Source organism: Aedes aegypti, chromosome 3 (genome assembly GCF_002204515.2).
Source record: "Aedes aegypti strain LVP_AGWG chromosome 3, AaegL5.0 Primary Assembly, whole genome shotgun sequence".
Taxonomy (NCBI): Eukaryota; Metazoa; Arthropoda; class Insecta; order Diptera; family Culicidae; genus Aedes; species Aedes aegypti.
Window position 1 is genome coordinate 8049114 of NC_035109.1, and position 26090 is coordinate 8075203.

The window sequence follows — 26090 nt, forward strand, 5'->3', positions numbered from 1 at the left end:
GTTTTTGCATTAAACTCGATATAATTCGAAAATGACTACTTCTAAAGAAATTATTCATATGATCATTATGGCTTAAAATCATTTCAAGATGCTTTCTGTATCATCAGAACGTATTTATTTTGACAAAAACTCAAAATTTTGAAAATGGACCAAAAGTTGTTCTTAGAAAAACTTTTTTATTAAAAATTTCTCCATCATGAAACTTTGTCCTAAAAATCTTTTTACTATCAAGATTCTATGTTGAAAATTTTAAAAATATTAAAACTGGGGTTTTTGTGTAATTTAAAATTCAAGTTTTATTTTTTTCTATGAAATAAAATAAAATATTTTTTCAGTGTATATTTTTTTCTTATAGTCCAAACGGTTCACTACAACTTCTTCATAGAAATTTTTTCTCCAAAATCAACAGTTTCGGAGTTAGAATTTTTCAAATAAGTTGCATGCAAAAAATTATAGGCCATTTTCAAAAGTTACACTTGAGTCATAATGATCAATTTTTCTATAGAAAACACTTATTGTACCATACCAAAAACATGTGCAAAATTAAATCCAAATCGAAGATGGTCGGGTTCGGTGACTGACCGATTTGACATGGAATCCGTCATTTCAAAAGCATTTCAAATCCTAAAAATCTTGATAAAAAAAACAATGAGAAATATTAAGAAGTATTGAAACCTTCAAAAAAACTGAAGAAACTCTTAGAGTAATTCATAATTTCCGGAAATACTCTAGGAATTAGCTCAAAAAACAGTGGAGATATTTTGTTAGGCATTGAGAGTTGCTGAAGGAATAACTTAAAAATTGTGAAAAAAAAACTTGCGGGAATTATCGGAGATATTTTATATGTTGTCTGTGGATAAATTGAGGCATTTTCATCAGGAACCTCCATAGAAATCTCTAGCGAATACAATCCTTTTTTCGCAAATTTTCAACTGAGCATGGTAAGTAGGTGACTTTGGATTTTCTGAGCATTTACTTAGCTTTTGGCATTTTATTCATACGAATTTGGATGTTCGAAAAGCAAATACTCAAATCCTCAGTTTTATCATACCAACTTCAGTAAATGCTCAGGAACATGATCTGACAGATGGATTTGAGTAAAGTAAAAGCTTTTGCTCAGTTTGTTTATACGACCTAATAAAAATATAAAAAAACACAAAGCAGTTTTAGATTCGAAATAAAACAGCTGTATGTTTATATTTATTCGGAATAGGGGATTTTGAAGCAGAAAACTGATTTTTCAGACTTTATTAGGGCAACTTCACCGGTGGTCCAAATCATCGGTTGGTTCAAAATTTTTGGAAAAGTTAAAAATTGGGTCCTAAAATTTTTAATGAAATCTTGTTTTTATTTAACAACACGAAAGAGCATGTTACTTCAACTACTTTTGCATTTTTTCCCGCTCAAATAACGGGTACATCATATTTTAACTTTAATTTAAAAATTGGGTCTATAAATGAACCTTGACACTTGAGATCATGTTTGACGTTCGCTTAGTCGACAAAAACACCACAGGGGTTTTAGTTTTAACACTGGAGTTGTTCCTATCTGACATTTCGGAAGGGACACGGAAAACAAAATACACCCAAAATTTGAGTTTAAGCCAAGGGGTGTGAAAAAATTTAAAAAAACATATGAAAATGTTTTTTGGACTTAAACCAACGGAAAACATTAGAAAATTGAGTAAACATGTATTTTTGGCATAAACTTAAGCGATCGGCACTAAAATCGGGACAGGGCTTTAGGACCCTATTGGAGCTTGCACCGGTGTTGCAAATAATGTTACAATTTTATTGTATACCGGTTTTCTGGTCTATTTTTTTTTTTTTTGGGACAGGCTAACTGCCTGGTCCATTTTTGGTCGGATTCGGGCCATGATTTGAGCTGTTCCAAAACTGGTTTGACACATGTTTGTTTACCAGTTCGGATTTTTCTCGTTGAAACAAACAACCACCGTCTCTAACTCCTACTCATTTGAGGTAAGTAAAAACAGGAACAATATTTCATCGCTGCTGTTTTTTTTCCACTTCCAACAATTTCTCTGGCAAGTCCTTCGGGGAGTCCTCCAGGAATTCATACAGAGACACCTCCAGGAATCATCAGCTTATTTTTATGGGGGAATCCTTTAGGAGTTGCTGCACATGGTATCCACCACGAATTTCCACATGCATACAGCTGAAGATTACTCAAAGTTCCTCCGATGTGTATAACAGGATTTCCACCAGAAATTCCTCCAAGGATTTCCACCAGGGGTTCCTCTTTGGATGCCCTCCGGGGATTTCCTCCAGGAGAGGGTTTTTAAAGAGAATTATCCGGGCATTTACTCCAAGAATTTCTCCGGAGATTTGCGCCAGAAATTCCTCCACGAATTTCCTCCAAAAATTCCTCAGGATTTTTTTACAAGGTTTTCTCCGGGGATTTCCACCAAGAACCCTTCCGGGGCTTTTCTTCTAGGGATTTCCAATAGCAATTCTTCTGGGCATTTCATCCAGGAATTTATTGATAAATTCCTTCAAAGATTATCTCCAAAATATTTCTTCGGAGATTTTTTTCACCAGATTCATCCGGAGATTTCCTTTAGATATTTCTCTGGCCATTTTTATCTGGAACTTCTCCAAAGATTTCTAACAGAAATTCCTCATAGAATTTCCTCCAGAGACTTCTTCAGGAGATCTCCTCCAGGAAATTCTTTGGAGATATTCCGCTAGAACTCCTAAGTGGATTGTCAATAGCATTTTCTCCTAGAACTTCATCCAAGATTCCCTCTGAGCATTTTTTCCATGAATTTCCCCGGAGTTTTTCCCCCAAGGAATCCTCCGGGGATTTCCTCCAGAAATTCATCCGGAGATTTTTCCCTAGAATTCCTCCAGGGATTTCCTCCCAGAAAACCTTTGTGGATTTTCTTCAAGAATTCCTCCGGGGATCTCGTTCAGATTTTTTTTTTTAAGATTTCCTCCAGGAATTTAGCAACTCATCTGGGGATTTCGTTTTGGACTTCCTCAGGGGATTTCGTCCAGAATTATTCCGGGGATTTCGTCCAGGAAATTCTTTTGGTATTCCATTAAGAAATTCCTCCGGGAATTTCCCCAGAAATTCCTTAGAGGATTTTTTAAGAGCGTTTCTCCGGAGATTTCTTCCATGACTTCTTCCAGAGATCTCCTCCAGAAATTACCACGCCAGAGATTTCCTCCAGGAATTCCTTCGAGAATTCTCCAGAAACTCTTTTGAGGATTTTCTTCTGAGAATGTGTCGGAAGATTTCTTCCAGGAATTTCTTCGGGGATTTCCTCCAGGGATTTCCTCCAGGGATTCCTCCGGGGAATTCGAATAGCAATTCTTCCGTGGATTTCATTGAGAAATTCCTCAGGGTATTTTCTCCAGAAATTTCCTCGAGGGATTTTTTCAGAGAATTTATCCGTAAATTTCCTCCAAGAATTGCTCTGGGGATTTGTACCACCGGAGATGTCTTCAGAATTTCTTCGTAGTTCCTCCAGAATTAACTTCGCAGTTTCTCTAAAAAATCCTTTAGAATCCTCAGGATTTTTAACAGAATACTTGCGGGAATTCCTTCGGAGGTCCATCTGTGATTTCTTCAAAGTATGTCCGAGAATTTTATAGTAGTTACTACGGGAATTCCTTCGGAGCTCCACCGAGAACTCCTACGGGTTTTTATCCACGGATTTTCATAGAGGTCTTTCAGTTTTCCTTCAGAAATTCCTAGGATTTCGTCCATAAATTTCTTGGAGCTTCTAGAGTTCCTCTAGTAGTTCTTTGGAAATCCTCCGGAATTCCAATACGAACTAACCTGGAGTTACTTCATAAACTTTTCTACATTAACTTCGGGAAATCCTCCAGAGTTCCTCAAAAAAATCTCTAGAGTTTCTTCGTGGATTACTTTAGACGTTCTTCGGTAATTCCTCCGGAGTTTCTCCGGGGATTTTTTTCAGAAATTCTTTCAGGGATGTTTTCAGAGAATTTATCCGGAGTTTTTCTCCAGGAATTCCGCTGAGGATGTTCACCAGGAATTTCACCTGAGATTTCCTCTAAGAATTCATCCGGATATTTCAACGATTCCTTCGAAAAAATCTTCAAGCACTCTCCGGGGATTTTCGCCAGGAATTCCGCAGGGAAATTCCTATAGCAATTCCTCCGGGAATTTAAAAGATTTCTTCCGAAGATATCCCCCAAGAACTCCTCCGGGTATTTTCTCCATGAATTCCTCAGGAGAATTCCAATAACAACACCTCCTGGGATTTCGTTCAGAACTCCGCATGGAATTCCATCGTAGCTCCGCAGTAAATGCCTCAAAATTCCTCCGGGAATTTCTTTGGAAATTCTCCGGAGTTCCTCAAAAAAATCTCAAGAGTTTCTTCGTGGATTACTCTAGACGTTCTGCGGTAATTCCTCCGGGGATTTTTTTTTTCAGAAATTCTTTCAGGGATGTTTTCAGAGAATTCATCCGGAGTTTTTCTCCAGGAATTCCGCTGAGGATGTTCACCAGGAATTTCACCTGAGATTTCCTCTAAGCATTCCTCCGGATATTTCAACGATTCCTCCGAAAAAATCCTCAAGCATCTCCGGGGATTTTCGCCAGAAATTCCGCAGGGAAATTTCTATAGCAATTCCTCCGGGAATTTAAAAGATTCCTCCGAAGATATCCCCCAAGAACTCCTCCGGGTATTTTCTCCATGAATTCCTCAGGGGAATTCCAATAACAACACCTCCTGGGATTTCGTTCAGAACTCCGCCTGGAATTCCATCGTAGCTCCGCTGTAAATGCCTCAAAATTCCTCCGGGAATTTCTTGGGAGTTCATACAGCTATGTCTTCGAAATTTCTTCAAGAATTCCTATTTCCTAATTCACCATTGGGGCACGCAGGAGATTCTCAGTGTCCAAATCTATGCAAGTGTTGCCTGAAACAAACATGTCCTGACAGAAACTGCGTTAGATGGGAGTTGACCGAATATCCTTTTCTGAACTTTAGTATTTCATGGGTAGGTGCTCCTCATCAAGGCTTTTCCTTGTACATATAATCTACACTCAATGGCAATGTTCGCGAAATTACATTTTTTCCTCAAGATCTGTTGCTAATTTACTGATCAACTAACCTAGAAACGCGTCTAATTGATGAACTTTTCATCTACCTCTAACCCCACAGGTCCGGGCCATGGAGCAACGGCTGTGTGACTGGCCTAAGCCGCAGAGCATAACTGGGCCAGCCGGAAGCAGCACTGGTGGAACGCAAGGTCAGAGCTCCAACGCGAAAGCCCCCCTCGAAAAGGTCAAAATCACCCAGCTCGAGTCGGCCGTCGAAGAGCAGAAACAGCTGAGGCTTCAGGACGCCCGCCAGGTCGGTGCCAAAGCGGCCAAAATCAAAGAGTGGGTCACCAACAAGCTACGCGAACTCGAAGAGCAAAACCAGCTGCTGAGGGAGCAGAACATCAAGTGCAATCAACAGTTAGAGTTGTTAAGGAACCACATCGCAACCCAAAGCAGTAGACATAGTATACAGCAACCCGTTAGATCTAGTTTAAGCTTAGACGTACAGGACTACAAACGGCGCAGCGGTCGCCGGCGGAGCGAATCGTTAGATCCGCCGGAGCACCGGTCCCTGTTAGCGTCCTCTTCCGTGCACCACCATCGACGGAACCTCTCGATGGAACCTCAGGAATTAGCTAGAGACTTAGCGGCCGCCGTCGACGGCCTTAATTTGATACCCCTCGTTCCGGGCCATCAGCCCAGTCCCAACTCGGATGTGGACACCGCGCATGACTACGCGGAAATTTATACGCCTTCGCGTGAGAAGGCCCCTACCTGGCTGAAGGGGCTGCCCAGCGGAGGTTCCAGTACGACCACTTCGGATTCGGTGGCCGACCTTGGGACCCCGCGACCTCCAACACCTCCGCTACATCGGTTTCCCAGCTGGGAAGCGAAGATCTACCAGGTAAGTTGATGAATAAGAGTCAGGTTCAAAATATGTTGACCGGTACATTGCGTATTGACAGGTTGCTAACGATGGCCTAGCAGGTGACGAGAACGAATCTCAGGACCAGGAGTCCGGGTCCGGAATGACGTCCAGCGTGGGGATGAACTCCCGCTCGCAAACCGTGTCCGGTGGATACTGTGATATTAGTGTACCGGTTTACGCCACCGTTAAAGGGGTAAAATAGGTTTATCACGTAGATCTAAAAGAGATGAATAACGAGTTCTTCTTTACAGCGTGCCTCCCAGATCCGATCGATGCCATTTACCGGGGATTCCAGCGACGACAGCAGTGACGGTGAGGATCACGGTGCCATAATGACCTGTGCTACGTCCACCCACAATTCGCACAACTCAACCAGCACGGACAACACCGAGACGAGCACCTCGGGCAGTGCGTCTAGTCCCTCGAAGAGTCTTAAAACATCCTCTAGTCTGAGTCCCGCTAAGCGCAGCGGGTCCGAAAGTCCAAAGAATAAAGCCAGAGGTAACCGCCCAACACTACGTCAATGCTTGAATATCGCGCTTATTTTGTGCTAATATTAGCTTGAAAACTCACTCACACTAACCAAGCATTTCTAACGACACATAACCTCATTTCCGCATTCGCTTTAACCTCAAAATTATGCGCTCCCGCTGCCGAAGTTACATTGTTCCTACCATACCTTTTTATAACAACCTTGGTTTTAGCGCTGGGATTCCATTCATTTCGCAAAGAGTGTGTAATTCGACCGTGTACCTAAACCGAACTGAGATCAAACCGATTGACGAAGAAAATTAATTTTCCGTTTTTCTCTTTGTTTTCATCCCCATAAACACACAAAATTCTGCCCTTGTCACACCCCTGCACACACTTTCGACTCCCACCATCGATTTCGTAGTAATTTCAGAAATGTCCTTTGAATCAGGGCTATCCGATGACTACGCGATACCACCGGATGCCGTTTCGGCCGTGGACACGACCTGCATGGATGCGTCGATGCCATCGCTGCTGATGCGAACCTCGTACGCCGATTCGCCAAAGAAGATCGAAACCTTGGAAAAGGTACGATGCGCGTGCCTACCTTCGTTGAATGATCTTGAGATTTTGACATTTCGTTTCCTCTAGGTTGGCCACCTTGCGAAGCTGGGCGGTAAGTTGAAGACGTGGCGGAAGCGCTGGTTCGTGCTGAAGAACGGTCAACTGACGTACTGGAAAAGTCAGCATGACGTGAACCGGAAACCTCAGGGAACGATTGCGCTGGACGAAGCCTGTCGGATAAACCGAGCCGAGGGAGCGTCAACGTTCGAGATCGATACGGGCAAGAAGGTGTACTATCTGACGGCCGACTCGAACGCAACGATGGACGACTGGATACGGGTGCTGCAGAACGTCCAGAGGCGGAACGCAACGAAGCTGCTGCTCAGCCGGGACGATCAGAAACCAACGGTGCAGGGTTGGGTTACCAAGGTGAAGAATGGCCACGCGAAAAAGTGCTGGTGTGTGCTGCTCGGGAAGATGTTCCTGTACTTCAAGGCTCCTGGGGAGACGGTGAGGATGCTTGTGATTGGCGGGAGATTTGAGAGATTGTAAAAATGGTTTCGTTTGCAGAACCCTTTGGGTCAGATCAACATGCGGGACGCTCGTGTGGAAGAGGTGGAACACGTGTCTGACTCGGACTCGGAAGAGCGCGAAGATCATGCTCAAAGCCAGGCTAGGCTGACCGTTGCCATTTATCCGCAGCAGCAGGGAGTGGTAAGTTTACCGGTTTATCTAAACCATGAGTCGAAGGAGTTCAATTTTCGAACATCAATTCACAGGGTCCTACCTACCTGATTCTGCCAGGGAAACAAGAACGGGACAATTGGTTGTATCACCTGACGGTCGTTTCCGGTGGTGGACCGAACGCCGGTACACAATACGAGCAGCTCATTCAGAAGCTGATGGAAACTGATGGTGATCCCAGTAAGTACATAGATAATTTTACAAACGATAGCTTATCTAAAAACCTTGGATTTCCAACAGATTGCGTCCTGTGGCGACATCCGATTCTGCTGCACACAAAGGACAACATAACCTCACCACTAACTTCGTTACATTCCGAAACGCTTCAAGCGGAAGCCATCAAGCTCTTTAAGGTTAGTTTATCAAATTCTTGTTTAAAAACCTTGCCAAAAATCTTGGCATTTCTGCTTTCACAGAGCTGCCAACTGTTCATGTCGGTGGCGGTCAACCAGCCGGGCATCGACTACCACGTGGTCCTGGCCCAGAATGCCCTACAGCAATGCCTGGACATGCCGGAACTGCAGTCGGAGCTGATTTGCACGCTGATCAAGCAAACGTCCCGCCATACCGGCCAGAAGCTGGGTGTAGGTGTCCAGGTAAACAAAAAACTGGGCATACCGGCTCGTGTAAGTTGCAAAGTTGATACTCGAATTCGAAGGGGACGCGTGCCATTCGGCGTGCTTCTTCTCTTTGTTTTTTTTTTTTTTTTGATACCTGAATGCTTTTATAGTTTTCGATTAGTTTTGTTAGATATACCCTTTAGTCCCCCTAGTCAGTTGTCCCATTTAACTACAATATGAACATAACTTCATTTTATAAGCAACTTCTCAGGCGGTCCAACAACAAATGTCCGGATAATAGAGTGGACTCCTGCATTAAAATGTCCAGATTTCAGAGTATTTTAAAAAATTGCAAAGCTTCCTTTCAGAAATAAAATAACAACTTCTTTTCCGAAGCTTTCAAAGTTCTTTTCAGAAAACTGAAAAGCCTTTTTTAAGGTTGTAAAACTTCGTTTCACAAGCTTGTAAGGCATATTTTCAGGAGCTTTTGCAGTTTCACATCGGAAGCTTAAATGGCTTACCATCAGAAGTTCGAAAAGGTTCCTATCCGAAGCATAAGGCTTCCTTCCAGAAGCTGAAAAACGATTCCTTTGGAAAACGCTGCCTACTAAAAGCATCAAGAACGCTCTCAACAAGAAATTGGCAAAGCTTTTTACTAGAAGCTTGTTAAGCTTCCTATCAGACGCTTGTATTTGGAAGAAACTTTGAAATCTTTCTGCCAGAAGCTTGCAAAGTTTCGTTCCAGATACAAAGTTTTATTGCAGATGTTTGCAAAGTTTTCTTTCAGATGGTTCTGTCAGAATCTTGCGAAGCTTCCTTCCAAAGGCTTGCGAAGCTTTGGTCTAGTAGCTTAAGAATCTTCCTGTAAGATGATTGCAAAATTTTCTTCCGGAAGCTTGTGAAGCTTCCAAACAAAAACTTTAAAGCCTCGTTTCAAAAGCTTGCGGAACTTTCGAAACTTTCTTCCAGATTCTTGCAAAGCTTCTAAGCAGAAACTTTAAAAAGTTTAGAAATCTTTCTTTCTGAAGCTACTTTCCAGATACTTGAAAAGCTTCCTTGCAGAATCTTAGAAAGCTTCCTTTCAGATGGTTGAGAGATTCCTTTCAGAAGCTTGGGAAGCTTTTTTTCAAAAGCTTCAGAAGCTTCCTTTCAGTAGCTTGAGAAGCTTTGTTCCTAGTCGTGAGAAGCTTCCTCCTTAATGCTAGCAAAGCTTCCTTTAAAAAGTTTGCGAGGATTTCTTTCACAAACTTGGAAACGTTTGGAAAACTCTCTACTAGAAAGCTTCCTACCAAAAGCTTAGAGAGCTTACTGCCAGAAACTTTTAAAGCTTCCTACTAGGAGCTTGTAAAGTATCCTACAAAAAGCTTGTAAAACTTCCTACCAGAAACTTCCTACTACAAGTTTGAATAGCTTCCTACCAGAAGTTTGGAAAGCTTCCTGTCAGAAGCTTGCAAAGTTTCAATCCAGATTCTTGCGAAGCCTCGTTCCAGATGTTTGCAAAGTTTTCTTTCGGATGCTTACTACCAGAAGCCTACGAAGCTTCTTCCTAGAAGCTTGCGAAGTAGCTTGAGACGCTTCCTTCCTAATTATTGCAAAACTTTCTTCCAGAACCTCGCGAATCTTCTAATCAGAAAGAGCTTCGTTCCAAAAGCTTGAGAAACTTCCATCCAGAAGCTTGAAGCGAGCGGATTGCAAGGGAACGAGCGTTGAACGAGAAGGAACTCCAGGAGAAACTGGAGCAGGGTAAGCAGTTTATCGCACGCAAACATGAACTGCTAAATCGAAAAGACGGCGAAGAAGGAAACAGTGTGCGGAGTATGCGGAGCAGCCAGAGGAGTGCGAAACGCACCGAAGATTGGGTACGGCAGACGAAGGCAGCTGATGAGGTACTCGGTGTACAGATACCTGCGTCATCGTCTGTGAATGCTGATTTGTCGGTATGTGCGTCCTCAAGAAATCTGCAAGTAGTACACCCTTCCTCAACTCCGTTGAGAATTCCACCTGCTATTTCCTCACCTGTCGGTGATGGCAGGGTTGATGTGGGATTAGAAGCGAAGTCGATCCCACGGACCTTGGGAAGCATCACAATCGGCTCGGAAGATTCTCTTGAAGGCGCTGTCGGAGGAGACGCGGAAAAAGACGATCAGAGAAAGGGACTGTCAGATTTGCCGTTCGTCGATCTTCAGCCCTATGCAGATCTGCTAAAGGTAGAAGAAATCGTTCCAAGTGCTAGTGTTAGCGTCATGCCGGGTATAAATCGCATTGGTACTCACTATAAGCGATGGAGTGTCGAAACAGGTGAGCTCCGGAAGCAGCAACGACAATCGGAAGCAGAACATCGAGCCATCCAGGACCTTGTCGTAAAACACCAGTTGGACATCGACACAAGACGGAAACGCGAGGTTGAGCTAGTGAACCAAATCAAAAGTTTGCAGTGGCGACATGGTAACGAGCTGCAGCTGATACGTGAATCGGAAGAAGGTCCAGCTTAATCAACGAGACCGTGAACAGGCTGTGTTGAAGGTTCAGGTGGAAACCCTGGAGAAACTTATCGTCGAGGAGAAGGAGCGGAGTCATGCGACGGAAGTGAAATTTCAGGATCTACTCATGCTGCGCAACAAGGAATGCGAAGCGCTGCAACTACAGCTGGCAGAGCTGGAGAGTGAAATCCAGTGTCTGCGTGACAGCGAACAGCTGCTGAAAACCCAACTAGAAGCAGCAGAGCAACGCGAAAATGAATCACATCGTCTACGGAACGAAGCGATGAAGGAGTATTGGGACCTGCACGATGAAGTTCAACAGTTCATCAGTGGTACTCGAAATGGGCTGGGAGATAGCGGTTGTTCTCCTCCTTTGCCTCCTCCGCCTGCGTCTTGGTTTGAACCTACGAATGGGCAAAACATTGAAAATTCAATTCGCGTCGATTCAAATCATGCATTGCCACCTCCGCCTCCTCCATTGTCGGTAGATTCTGGTTTGCTCAATCGTCAACAGGAATATGTGACTCAACCTGGACCGTGTGGTGTTGGAATGATGAACGAACCTGTCCCCATTCCTCCTACTTCGAATATGTTCCCTTCCGTGCCAACAACCCATCGGCAAATACCCTCGCCGACTCTGGTGCTGGCTCAGTTTGGACCAACGCCCCAACAGATTGCCGCTAGACAAGTGGTCACCAGAGAGCTTCCGATTTTCTCCGGCGATCCGATCGATTGGCCACTATTTATTAGCAGCTACCAGCATTCAACACAGATTTGTGGGTACACTGATTCAGAGAACCTTCTGCGTTTGCAGCGAAGCCTGAAAGGTAGTGCGAAAGATTCGGTTAGCAGTTTTTTGCTCCACCCGTCAACGGTGCCCCAAGTCATGTCCACCCTGCAACAGTTGTACGGCCGTCCGGAACAGATCGTCAACAATATGATCGCCAAGGTTCGGGCAACCCCTCCACCGAAGCCCGACCGGTTGGAGACGCTGGTCAGTTTCTTGCTAATAGTTCAAAATCTCTGCGGACACTTGAAAGCGGTTGGGCTAGAGAGGCATCTAGCGAATCCGATTCTTCTGCAGGAGCTGGTAGACAAACTACCAGCAACGGTAAAATTCAGCTGGGCGCTTTACCAAGAGCAAGTTCCAATGGTGGATCTGAATGTATTCAGCGACTACATGGCGAAGGTGTCGTCAGCGGCTAGTGGCGTAACGCAGCTTGCAAGTATCCCACCAAAAGCTGTGAAGGAAGAACGAAGCCGACCAAAGGACAGATCGTTTGTGAACGCGCACGTGACTTCAGAACAGCAAAAAGCAAATCACCGAGAAGTGACGCAAAAAGCGGGAACCGGATCCAACAGTGGACAGTTGAACGAGAAGGGTGCCAAATCTTGTTCCGTATGCAACGTCGAAAGCCACCAAACCGAAAACTGCTCATCGTTCAAAAGGCTGGATTTAGACGGTAGATGGAAGGCAGTGAAAGCAAACAAACTGTGCGCTCGTTGTCTCACGTCACATGCTCGGTGGCCATGTAAAGGAGAAGTTTGCGGAATCAACGACTGCCCAAAGCGACATCATCGTTTACTTCACTTCGAACCTCCAGCGACTTCTAAGACTACTAGTGCGGTGGTCTCAGTTCATCGTCAGCTGTCGTCATCCACGCTCTTCCGCATCCTGCCAGTGACCTTATTCGGGGCAAAGGGACAATTGAACACCTTCGCTTTCCTAGACGATGGATCGTCAGTAACACTCGTCGAGCGATCGATCGCTGAAGCTCTTGGTGCCAGCGGAGAAGTTGAGACTCTGAACATCGAGTGGACCGGAGGTATAAACAAGACGATCGCCGGAACAGAGGTCGTCACGATGGAGATTTCCGAGGCTGGTGCCAACAAGCGGTACAAGTTGTCCGAGGTCTACACGGTTGACAATCTCGGCTTACCACAGCAGACCACAGACTATACTGAGCTTGCTAGTCGATACACACATCTCAAAAAGCTTCCGGTGAAAAGCTTCAGGTTTGCTGTACCAGGAATCCTAATCGGACAAAGCAACGTTCATCTTCTCGCTACACTGAAGTTGCGTGAAGGGAAGTTAAATGAACCGATTGCAACGAAGACCAGGATTGGATGGGCAGTGTGTGGCAGTCTACGGAAACCACGAGCTAACACAATACACAGACAACTACAAGTGCAAACCGAACCGAACACAGAGGATCTCCACGAGTACGTCAGTCGCTTTTTCGACATCGAGAGTTTGGGTGTAGCTCTTGTGCCTACCGTGAAAGGTGTGGAAGAACAACGTGCCTACAGTATCCTGGATGCGACCACACGCCGGTTGAACAGCGAAAAGTTTGAGACAGGCCTGCTCTAGAAGCATGACTATGTAGAATTTCCAGACAGTCGGCCGATGGCGGAACGACGCTTCAGGTTCCTGGAAAAGCGTTTAGCTCGAGACCCGCAGCTTTACGACAGTGTTCGTCAGCAAATAGCTGACTTTATGCACATGGTTCTTACCGATTGGAGTCGTCGTGAATGAAAAGAAGCCTGGGAAAGTTCGAGTGATCTGGGACGCAGCTGCGAAAGTTGACGGCGTATCATTGAACTCCATGTTACTAAAGGGTCCGGATCTTCTTACTCCGTTGCTATCCGTGATGTTTCCGTACCGGGAGCGTCAAGTCGCAGTGTCCGCAGACATCAAAGAGATGTTTCTGCAAATCTCGATCCGGCCGGAAGATCGTAGCGCCTTACAGTTTCCCTACAGGGATTCTCCTGAACTGCCAATGAGTACGATGGTGACCGACGTGGCAATATTCGGAGCAGCCTGTTCCCCCGCACATTCGCAATTCATCAAGAACTTAAACGCATCAGAACAAGAAGCAGAATTTCCCAGAGGTGCAGCGGCGGTAAAGAAAAGGCATTACGTGGACGACTACGTGAACAGTCACGATACGGCGGAAGAAGCTACCGAGGTGGCGAAAGAAGTGATCGAGGTGCACAAGCGTGCGGGATTTCATATTCGAAATTGGATGTCTAGTGACAGAAGCGTGGTTGAACAGCTAGGGGAACCGAATCAGAAAACTGCAAAAGCCATGCTATCGGAAAAGGACACCGGGCTAGAACGGGTGTTAGAAATGGCGTGGAGACAAGATGAGGATGTCTTCATCTTCATTTCATTTATTTAGTTAACATCTACACAGATAACACTGAATCAACAATTTCACGCCACAATACTCGGTTCGTGGCCGCATCTCTCCATCCTCGGTTCTGCCCCACGCTCGCCAAATCGATACGCACTTGATCCGCCCACCTAGCTCGCTGCGCTCCACGCCTTCTTGTACCAACCGGATCTGAAGCGAATACCATCTTTGCAGGGTTGCTGTCCGGCATTATTGCAACATGCCCTGCCCATCGTATCCTTCCAGCTTTGGCCACCTTCTGGATACTGGGTTCGCCGTAGAGTTGGGCGAGCTCGTGGTTCATCCTTCGCCGCCACACACCGTTCTCCTGCACACCGCCGAAGATCGTCCTAAGCACCCGACGTTCGAAGACTCCAAGGGCTTGCAAGTCCTCCTCGAGTATCGTCCACGTTTCATGCCCGTAGAGGACAACCGGCCTTATGAGCGTTTTGTACATGGTACATTTGGTGCGGGCGTGAATCTTTTTTGACCGCAGTTTCTTCTGGAGGCCATAGTAGGCCCGACTTCCACTGATGATGCGCCTCCGTATTTCACGGCTAACGTTATTGTCAGCCGTCAGCAAGGATCCAAGGTAGACGAACTCGTCGACCACCTCGAACGTATCCCCGTCTATCGTAACACTGCTACCTAGGCGAGCCCTGTCGCGCTCGGCCCCACCAGCTAGCATGTACTTTGTCTTGGCCGCATTCACCACCAGTCCAACTTTTGCTGCCTCGCGTTTCAGGCGGGTGTACAGGTCTGCCACCTTTTCAAATGTTCGGCCGACGATGTCCATATCATCCGCGAAGCAAACAAATTGACTGGATCTCGTAAAAATCGTACCCCGGCTGTTAAGCCCGGCTCTCCGCATAACACCTTCTAGCGCAATATTGAACAACAGGCACGAAAGTCCATCACCTTGTCGTAGTCCCCGGTGGGATCCAAACGAACTGGAGTGTTCGCCTGAAACCTTCACACAATTTTGCACACCTTCCATCGTCGCTCTTATCAGTCTCGTGAGCTTCCCGGGAAAGCTGTTCTCGTCCATGATTTTCCATAGCTCTACGCGGTCGATACTGTCGTATGCCGCCTTGAAATCGATGAAAAGGTGATGCGTTGGGACCTGGTATTCACGACATTTTTGGAGGATTTGCCGTACAGTAAAGATCTGGTCCGTTGTCGATCGGCCGTCAACGAAGCCGGCTTGATAACTTCCCACGAACTCGTTTACTACAGGTGACAGACGACGGAAGATGATCTGGGATAATACTTTGTAGGCCGCATTTAGAATGGTGATCGCTCGAAAGTTCTCACAGTCTAACTTGTCGCCTTTCTTGTAGATGGGGCAGATTACCCCTTCCTTCCACTCCTCCGGTAGCTGTTCTGTTTCCCAGATTGTGCCTATCAGCCGGTGCAGACAAATGGCCAGCCTTTCCGGACCCATCTTTATGAGTTCAGCTCCGATACCATCCTTACCAGCAGCTTTATTGTTCTTAACCTCCCTCAAAGTGGGGGCTGGTTGGTTTCCATCTTCCGCAGTACTGACGAAGGCATTTCCTCCGTTGTCCCGTCCTTCATTGCCTCAGCACCATTCAGGTGCTCGTCGAAGTGCTGCTTCCACCTTTCGATCACCTCACGCTCGTTCGTCAGAATGCTCCCATCCTTATCCCTGCACATCTCGGCTCGCGGCACGAAGCCGTTGCGGGATGCGTTGAGCTTCTGATAGAACCTACGCGTTTCCTGAGACCGGCACAGCTGTTCCATCTCCTCGCACTCCGTCTCCTCCAGGCGGCGTTTTTTCTCCCGAAAGAGGCGGGTCTGCTGTTGCCGTTTCCGTTTATAGCGTTCCACGTTCTGCCGGGTCCCTTGCTGCAGCATGACCGCCCGCGCTGCATTCTTCTCCTTCAAAACCTCCTGGCACTCCTCGTCGAACCAATCGTTCCGTCGACTCCGTCCTACGTACCCGACGTTGCTCTCAGCTGCATCGTTGATGGCTGCTTTTACTGTTCTCCAGCAGTCCTCAAGAGGGGCTTCGTCCAGCTCACCCTCTTCCGGTAATGCAGCCTCGAGTTGCTGCGCGTATGCCGCTGCGACATCCGGTTGCTTGAGCCGCTCTAGGTCATACCGGGGCGGCCGTCGGTACCGTACGTTGTTAACGACGGAGAGTTTTGGGCGCAGTTTGACCATCACCAGATTGTGGTCAGAGTCGATGTTAGCGCCACGATGTCTTCATCTATACGTTGCAGTTTAGCGAGAAGGTGCGTATTCTGATGGAAAATACCACGATTCCTACGAAAAAGGAAATGCTTCGGCTCGTCATGAGCATCTACGATCCATTAGGGCTAGTGGCGTCATTCGTAATCCACGGGAAAATTCTCATCCAAGAAGTTTGGCGGTCCAAAATAGATTGGGATAGCTGTATTTCCGAAGAGATTGCCACGTACTGGACAGATTGGATCGCTGTGCTCAAGAGGATGGATGGATTGCGTATACCACGGTGCTACTTCTCAGGATACGACCCAGCAAGCTTCAAAACCCTTGAGTTACACATTTTTGTGGACGCGAGCGAACAGGCTTTTGCAACAGTAGCATACTTACGGATCGTAGACCAGGGACAGATACGAGTCGCACTTGTCTCATCGAAAACGAAAGTCGCTCCACTTAGAGGACTTTCAATACCACGGTTGGAGTTGATGGCAGCGTTGCTTGGAGCTCGTCTACGCAGGACTGTTGAGGAAAACCACACGCTGAAGGTACAGAAAACCTGCTTCTGGAGCGATTCATCTACGGTTTGTTCGTGGATCAGGTCTGAAACGCGTCGATATCGTCAGTTTGTCGCCTTCAGAGTCGATGAAATATTGAGTCTCTCCAAAATTGATGAGTGGCAGTGGATTTCGACGAAGATCAATGTTGCAGATGAAGCCACCAAGTGGGGGAAAGGTCCGTCGTGTAATGTAGACAGCCGCTGGTTCCAGGGTCCTGAGTTCCTCTATAGCAACAGTGCAGATTGGTCGATGGCTCCAGACAAAGATACGGATGAAAGTGATATGGAACTACGGGAGGCGTACGTCTTCAGTCATCATATCAAGAAGCCAAAAAGCAGAAAGAACGTTGTGGTCGATTGCTCAGTCCGAGGCGTTCCCTGAGGAAGTTGCGACCCTGAAGCAGAACCCGAATCGAAGCACTGGACAACAGAAGCAGATAGAAGCATCCAGCAGTATTGTGGAACAGTCACCATTTGCCGATGAATACGGAGTATTGCGGGTAGGCAGCAGAGCAGCAGAAGCGGAGATACTCACGCACGATGCAAAGTTTCCGATTATTCTTCCGAGAAACCATCGGATTACCGAACTTCTGTTGGACTTTTATCATCGAAAGTACGGTCATGCCAACGATGAGACCGTAGTCAATGAAGTGCGGCAGAAGTTCCAAGTGCCACGTTTGCGAGTGGAAATTCGTCTAGCCAGGAAACGTTGCATGTGGTGCCGCGTCTACAAATCCACGCCAGTTTGTCCTAAAATGGGACCGCTGCCTGCGGTACGATTGCAACCGCATGTACGCCCGTTTACCTTTGTTGGAGTAGATCTTTTTGGACCGTATCTGGTGAAGGTTGGACGCAGCGTGGCGAAACGATGGGTTTGCCTTTTCACCTGTCTCACGGTCAGGGCTATTCATCTGGAGGTAGTTGCCAATCTGTCCACGGATGCGTGCAAGAAAGCGATCAGAAGGTTCATAGCACGACGTGGCTCTCCTCAAGAAATATATTCTGACAACGGCACAAATTTTATCGGAGCAAATCGGGACGAGTTCAGAAGGATGTCTACAGAATTGGGGAGCACTTTTACGAATGCTCCTACGCAATGGCGGTTCAATCCTCCAGCTGCACCGCATATGGGAGGCTGTTGGGAGAGAATGGTACGGGCAGTGAAGACAGCTCTAGGGTGCGTTCCGGTAGTACGGAAGCTGGACGACGAATCGTTCGCGACGGGGTTAGCTGAAGCAGAAAGTATGGTCAACTCCAGACCACTTACGTTCATCCCTCTGGAAACGGCCAATCATGAATCATTGACGCCAAACCACTTTCTGCTGTTAAGTTCGAATGGCGTACGAGAACCCGAGAAATTTCCGACGGATGCAGGGATGGCGCTGAGAAGTAGTTGGAACACGGTGAAGCATACGCTGGACAACTTCTGGCGCCGTTGGGTGGTAGAGTATCTACCAACTATTATACGTCGGACGAAGTGGTTCCGAGATGTGAAGGCGATCGAGGTTGGAGATCTAGTTCTTGCAGTAGACGAAAATGTGAGGAACCGGTGGATACGTGGACGAGTGATCCAAACGATTCCGGGAAAGGATGGCGTGCCGCGTAGAGCGGAAGTGCAGGTATTGGGCGGAACGTTGAAGCGGCCTGTTACGAAGTTGGCTGTGCTGGACGTGATAAGGTCTGGTGACGCCGGACCAGATGTTAAGGCGACACGGGGGGGAGGATGTTCACCGCAACAGCCCATTGTAGTGAAAAACCCCTGTCGATAGAGATCATGAGCCACTACCTATGCCCACTGGATCGCTTGACGTCGGCAAAACTTCAAACTCCATGACAAGGGAGATTCGGTAGACAACAGATAAGAGTGATAAGAGGATTGTTTATTGCGATATTCGATATTTGATTCATTAGATTGAGAAGTTGAAAGTGTTTTTTTGGATTATTACTATTTGTGAAGGTGAATTATAAAATTTGTAACTTAAGTCTAGATTAAAACTTACACGATAATTAAAACTTACAGGCTAAATTTGAAACGTTAAAACCTAGTTGTGCGTGAGATTAAAAATAGTACGGAGACTGAATTGTGAGTAGAGCATGAATTTGTCATTGAACGTATCCTAAATGAAAAATATATTTTAGCTTAAGCTGATCAAACGCAAATTTGAGTTAAAGATCTTGCTGGAAGAACTCCTACCGAATCTCCCACAACACAAAGCTTCTAAGCAGAAACTTTAAAAAGTTTAGAAATCTTTCTTCCTGAAGCTTCCTTCCAGATACTTGAAAAGCTTCCTTGCAGAATCTTAGGAAGCTTACTTTCAGATGGTTGAGAGATTCCTTCCAGAAGCTTGGGAAGCTTTTTTCCAAAAGCTTCAGAAGTTTCCTTTCAGTAGCTTGAGAAGCTTTATTCCTAGTCGTGAGAAGCTTCCTTCTTAATGCTAGCAAAGCTTCCTTTAAAAAGTTTGTGAGGATTTCTTTCACAAACTTGGAAACGTTTGGGAAGCTTTCTACTAGAAAGCTTCCTACCAGAAGCATAGAGAGCTTACTGCCAGAAACCTTCAAAGCTTCTTACTAGGAGCTTGTAAAGTATCCTACAAAAAAGCTTGTAAAGCTTTCTACCAGAAACATAGATAACTTCCTACTACAAATTTGAACCAGAAGTTTGGAAAGCTTCCTGTCAGAAGTTTGCAAAGTTTCAATCCAGATTCTTGCGAAGCCTCGTTCCAGATGTTTGCAAAGTTTTCTTTCGGATGCTTACTACCAGAAGCCTACGAAGCTTCTTCCTAGAAGCTTGCGAAGTAGCTTGAGACGCTTCCTTCCTAATTATTGCAAAACTTTCTTCCAGAACCTCGCGAATCTTCTAATCAGAAAGAGCTTCGTTCCAAAAGCTTGAGAAACTTCCATCCAGAAGCTTGAGAAGTTATCACTTAGAAGCTTGGCAAGCTTTGTCCCTGTAGCTTGCAAAGCTTCCTTCTAGACACTTGAAAAGCTTCCTAGCAGAAGCTTAGGAAGCTTCCCTTAAGATGGTTGAGAAGCTTCATTCCAGAATCATGAAAAGCTTCCTTGCAGAAGCTTGGGAAGCTTTCTTCCAACTGCTTCAGAAGCTTCCTTTTTGAAGCTGCATTTTCAGATGCTTGAGAAGCTTTCTTTTCAAAAGTTTGAAAAGTTTTCTTCCAGAAACTTGAGAAGCTGCCTTCCAAATGCTAGCAAAGCTTCCTTTCAAAAGTTTACGAAGCTTTCTTTCACAAGCATGGAAACGTTTTGTAAGTTTGGGCCCCAGTTCAGTTGCTTCCTAAGTTTACTAACCTTTGTTCTCATTTCAGTTAGTCATCCTCATCCCAAATGTCAACACAATGAATGAATATGATTGGCTGTTCACACAAATTGGCACGAATTAAATCTAAACCATTTTTCCTAGCTAGATCAAAATTTAACAGAATCCAAGATGTTCGATGCATGAATAGGTTCAATTCTTGATTGACTACTAGAGTCCCACCGCTTTCAGAAAAAAAAAGTTGATAGTTACTTTGTGGCATCAAACATGTTGACAAAACAACCAGGGTTGCTAGTTTCAAACTCGCAATACTGGAAGTCCATCAAAATTCAAAACTCCAACACCTATCCCTGAGATCCCTCCTAACCTTAGTAATAGTTTGCCAAACCAAATCTAAGTATTAGCGACTCCCCTCCTGTCGAAAAAGAAAGTATATCAAAATCAATACAACTATTCAAAAAGATGCCAAATGTACACGAGTAGGTTTCCAGATTTTCAATTCCCTACTGTAATCGGTGTGAATGTACCTGCATGTGGATTATCTAACCACCTTGTTAATGCTTTTGGCACCTGTTTCGTTTCCTTTCGTCTTTTCTTCTTTGTCTCTACTCTTATCACGCTTACACGCTTCTAGTTTTATTTAGTTCAATAATTCCTTTCGTTTCTATCAAATCTTATTATTTTAAACTTTTTCTTTCTGTTTTATCAACTGTTTTACTTATTTTCAAACAACAAGCTTTTCTCCTTTGACCGGAATCGATTTCGGTTCTCCTTGAAAACGCGGCGCCACTACCACCACCTGCTTTACCGCCACCAACGCTATTCGAACAAGATCGCGAGACGTGAGCAAGTGAGAAAAACGATTTTAACGATGGTCTTTTGAATTGAAATCTCGCGGAACATTACTAAAGGACCTATCTAACATTGAGAGGCTCTCTTTGTTTACTTTCTCTTTCATTAATAACTGAGTCACATTAATCTCTTCTATTGCGTTTTTTGTATGAAACGCTAGTCAAGGAAATTGACTTTCGATCTGTAGTGAAAAACTTCCCAAAATCTTTAGTATTCCACTGTTATAATCGAAAGAGAACGAGAGAGGAGAGAATCTCTCATTTGTACATAGGTCCTTTAGTAGGGTAACCAATATATTTTGGACCTCTATATATTTTGGACCCCCTGGGCCATTTTCCTGCAAATTTTCCAGTTTAAATCGAAAGACCAATATAATCCGCATGCCATTTGGAAAGATAGGACCATTCCGCACTTGCATCAAGCGTTTGTGCATGGAAAATGTGTATTTTATCTGAAATTAATTTAATTTAATCGGTTCATCCATGCAACCGTTACAACACGTTACACACAGAAATTGAAGACGTCAGAAATTTTTCAAATGTAAACAAAAACTTGTTTCTAATTTCTGACCTAAAAGCGTAGAATTTCCTCGCTTTTCCATTGTCAATCGATTGATTAGACTATGGGAAAGCATATTATACAACCAGTGCCGTGGACTTTGTCGCCAAACGATAAAAAATTGCCGGGGGTCCAAAATATATACTTCGAGGGTCCAAAATGTATTGGTGTGTCCAAAATAATGAAAAACAGTGTATCACAATTCAATTATTTTCGACGCCTTTTGGATCCTACATGCCCGTATGGGCATTTTTATCTCGTAGAGGAAGTTTTTCTCTACATTTTGGTATGTTTTTTGACTTGGTTACGCTGTGCAATTAATTAATTGGGACAAAAATGTAAAATCACTTCCTTAGGGGGTCCAAAATACGACCGTTACCCTAATGTTCCGCGAGAAATCAACGTTCACTTTTTCTTCTTAGCTCATTCTAATCACCTGACACTTGACGCATTAGTGCGCTATCTTTAGAATGAGTTCGAAAAACCATCAGCGCCATAGCCATGATTTGTAAGCATTCTTCACATCGCTAGTCGGTGGTGTTAATTGACAGCTGTCAGTTGGCGCCCAATTTAGAGTTCGTATAATCAAAGTATACTTTGATTACAATTTTCCGTCAAAACTTCAGCATGCTCTGTTATTTTTCGTTTTAAGTTATTATAGAAACATAGTTTTGTTTTTCATTAGTTGTATACCGAACAACCAACAATAGTTTAATTTTTCGTTCATACATGTCAGTTTATCACTAGTTTACCCCTTCAAATAGTTAGAAGACAGTTACCACGAAAAAAGTCCAACATCTCAGTGTTTCCATAGAAAAAAAAAACAATAGTCAATCAATGTAGCCCGATTTTTGCCAACCATGTTTTCTTTTCTTTCTCTTTCTCTCCGCCGCCCCAAATCGCTTGTCAAACAAAACCCTACAAAACTACCAATCTGCGGCCATGATTAAACCAAAACCATAAAATCCCCTCGCGCAACCAATAGCAATTGCTGTTGTGTGCCACGCAGAGTTTGTTCACTTGCGATACGCTGCAGGGCAATGCCTCTCAAGCGAATGGGAGCTCACCAACTTCCATTCAGGTAGGAATTACAGTGATGTTAGTTTTTATGTTTCGTTTCTGTTTTGTTTTCATCCCACCTTTGTTCTCTTAACTTTCCGTGTTGTTTCCTTCTGTTCTATGTGGTGTTCCTTTTCGTTGATTTATCATCTGTATTTCGGTTTTGATTTTGCGTTCAAGCAGCGGCTGCTAACAAAAATTTTCATATTCATAACTCACATTTCCAACTGTAGCCAAATTGATAACCAATCAGTAGCTTCATACTAATCGAAATTAGTTTTGTTTCCCTGTAAAGTGAGGTTTGCTGGGATACGTTACTAACCATTTCATTCACTTATTCGCCCATGTTCACCTTTCGAGTTATGATTTGGACTTTTCGGTTACCTATCGTTGATTAACTTTGAACAATTCAATGCACATAATTCGATTGCGCATAACCCATAGGCCCCTTCGGTTCCTCCGATCGACTGCAAATCTAACCCGCCGGCCTACACGTTCATCCAGGGATGGCAGCTCCTGTCGCTTGCCGTGTCGCTTTTTGTGCCAAAGAACAATCGGTAAGCCCACCTTCCCACCTTACCCTCTATTCACCTTGATGAAATTTCAATTATCCCCGCGCGTAGCCTACTGTGGTACCTCAAGTTGCACCTGTCGCGCAACGCGGATTCGAAAACCGAGTGCGGGAAATACGCGGCCTACTGCGAGCGGGCCCTGGAGCGCACGATGCAGAACGGTGGACGCGAAACGAAACCCTCACGGATGGAGGTGCTGTCGATTCTGTTGAAGAATCCGTACCACCACTCGCTGCCGCATGCCATTCCGGTGCACATGATGAACGGGACCTATCAGGTGGTGTCGTTCGACGGTTCGTCCACCATCGAGGAGTTCCACTCGACGCTGGCACAGGAGATTGGCTGCCGCGACGGGACCAACGGGTTCACGCTGTTCAGTGACGATCCGATCGAGAAGGACCTGGAGCACTACCTGGACCCGCAGGCGAAGGTGAGTATCGGTACCATAGATATTTCAACATGTAAACAGATTGACATGATTCATACAGGAAAACACTCTAGCATTTTTTTTAATGCTCAAGTCGTGTACAGTGCATCGACATTACCCTTGACCTCAAACCCTCATCTCTCCGGAACCACCTCACGGTATTTCTTCGGGAAGGGGCCAGTGCATACAGCACAACACTTCTTGTTTTTCTTCTTAGCATTACGTCCTCACTGGAACAGAGCCTGCTTCTCAGCTTAGTGTTCCTATGAACACTTTCACAGTTATTAACTAAGAGCTTTCTTTGCCAAAGTTGCCATTTTCGCATTCGTATATCGTGTGGCAAGTACGATGATATTCTATGTCCAGGGAAGTCAAGGAAATTTTCATCAGGAAAAGATCCTGGACTGACCGGGAATCGAACCCAGACACCTTCAGCATGGCTTTGCTTTGTAGCCGCGGACTCTAACCACTCGGATAAAACAGGCCCCTAGCACAACACATGTAGCAGAAGTAGACTAGGCAAACTGCTTCTCCTAGCCGACTTAAACAATGTTGCAGGGGACCAGCCTCGGCAGGGCTAACCTTCTGCACATGCCAATTCTTGATCGGCTCGCCATAGGCGCTGCAATTCCAACATAATGTGAGTGACAGTCGTAGTTACTGCATTCCAGCACTCGGCAGCCGCACATATCCTCTCTATTATATTGTCGGGGGTGTTTCCCCTTCGCATGTAGCGAGCATGCGACTTCCACAACAATGAAACGTTGGCAATCGAACACGACATGCTCCGCTGTTTCCTCCACACCAGCACAATTGGGACACGCAGGAGATTCTGCCATCGATCATTACCCCCAAAATGCCTAAGGGATCGCTTGGACTTTATGATGCAATCACCTACCGAGATAAGCGCCCGTTGCTCGGACTTGCGGTTGTTGACCACCACCACCTCAGTCTTGTGACGGACTAGTCCTAGTTTCCTACACATCATCCATTCGTCAATTATGGAAATAGAGTGCGCTGCTGTCAACTTTAGTGCCTCCATCGATTCGCCATAGACCAACAATCTTACCCAAGTAACCACAAGCATTAAGGTATTACCGTATTTTAACTTTAATTCAACGAGTGCAATGCATCATTGCTTTTATTCTGCAATATGCGTGCAATAATGCTTTAATCCCATTTTATGAATGCAATGTAGCATTGCTTTATTGTTGCAATGAAATGTGCATTAATGGGTGATATACGGTCACCGCTCAATGCTTCATTGCATCATCTTACTCAGTGCTTCATCGCAAGAAAAACGGCAAGACTTCAATGCAGTATTTATCGTCGATCCTTCATTCACTCAGACAAATAGACTATATAAATACTTAAATATCCCTTATGAAAATTCGCCACAAGAAATCTGGTTGAAATTCGTAGATTTATCTTATGAGAAACCAGAATTTGAAAACAAAAAAAAAGTTGCATCAACCTGGAATTGAACCAAAAACCTTACGATTGATAGGCCCGTGCGTACACCACAGGTCTATCACCGACTCAATATGGCGAGATGCTAAAACGATACATAAAGCGTGAAGATGAGCAACTGTTTTAGCCCCACACAATGAAAACAAAACAAAATCCCAACAGCAACAGAGCGACAGCCGCGGTAAACTTGAAAGTGCAACAGTCGTGCTCACCAACTTATTGCGCACTTCACCCCAAATTGAACTATCACGAAATTTGTAGAGTGCAGAAAAAGTGTGATAAGAGTGCACGCTTGCAACGGATCATCTCAACGTATTTGGTGCACTTGTTCCTTGAACCACAAGGAATAAGTGCACTAAACACATTATCATGATTCGACGTATCCCTGCTATCACACTTTGAGGGAGCTCCAACTTAGAGAGAAATCGACAGTATTTGCCACCGGCAACGAAAGGGCGCTGCTTGAAGTTGCACAATTTCCCGGCCAAGACATGCAGCATCCATAGTCCGGAGGATAGGCGCGGCGAGTCATCGAAAACATCTCACTTAATTTGGGTTCGAATCCCACCAATCATACAAAAAAAAGACTAGCAAATAAGTTCGTAAACAACACTGAGCTGACATCCAACGAACAAAAAAATACAATAATATTTTTGTGTTTCTATTTTTGATCTAAAACTAATGGTGCATTAAATACACTTTGGCTAAAGCTTTTATACGGTACAGACAGTAACTATACTTTAGCAATTGCCAACATAGAGCTTGGAAATGCAGCCGTATTTACACTTTAATAGCGCCCTTTTCCACCTTAATACTGCATTAATGAGACATGTAATGCAGTATGACTTTATATGCCATATTTTATAATAGCATATAAAGTGATATTGATGCAACTATATACAGCTGTACGGTTACTTGGGTAACATCCGTCGGAAGATGGGGATCATTCAAGCGATAACGCACACTGCCTACGACGATATAGTGCGGTAGGCACTCGCCTCCCATGAGTCGAAACGTACCTGTCAACTTGTTTCGCTTGCGTTTGGTTCTCAACGCTGCAGCCCAAGCCATTACCCCGTATCTCAATATGGATGATGATACGGTCGCCAGAAGACGCCTCGTACTGCTTCTTGGTCCTCCAATGTTGGACATCT

General features: G+C 44.9%; 1 protein-coding gene across 14 annotated transcripts in view; it reads left to right on the forward strand.

Moving 5' to 3' along the window:
• LOC5571891 (uncharacterized protein CG43867) overlaps positions 1-26090 on the forward strand; it is a 534531-nt gene that overhangs the window by 496900 nt on the left and 11541 nt on the right. For 4 of the 14 annotated variants that reach the window (XM_021849045.1, XM_021849056.1, XM_021849055.1 and 1 more), the window contains 13 exons: positions 5159-5944; positions 6006-6161; positions 6220-6469; positions 6864-7027; positions 7091-7513; positions 7574-7717; positions 7783-7927; positions 7988-8100; positions 8164-8373; positions 20735-20848; positions 22394-22489; positions 22912-23024; positions 23091-23469. In XM_021849045.1, the coding sequence (XP_021704737.1) occupies positions 5159-5944; positions 6006-6161; positions 6220-6469; positions 6864-7027; positions 7091-7513; positions 7574-7717; positions 7783-7927; positions 7988-8100; positions 8164-8373; positions 20735-20848; positions 22394-22489; positions 22912-23024; positions 23091-23469 (3093 nt within the window). The remainder of the gene's footprint in view (positions 1-5158; positions 5945-6005; positions 6162-6219; positions 6470-6863; positions 7028-7090; positions 7514-7573; positions 7718-7782; positions 7928-7987; positions 8101-8163; positions 8374-20734; positions 20849-22393; positions 22490-22911; positions 23025-23090; positions 23470-26090) is intronic. The other 10 variants (XM_021849046.1, XM_021849047.1, XM_021849048.1 and 7 more) reach the window with 10 other exon arrangements.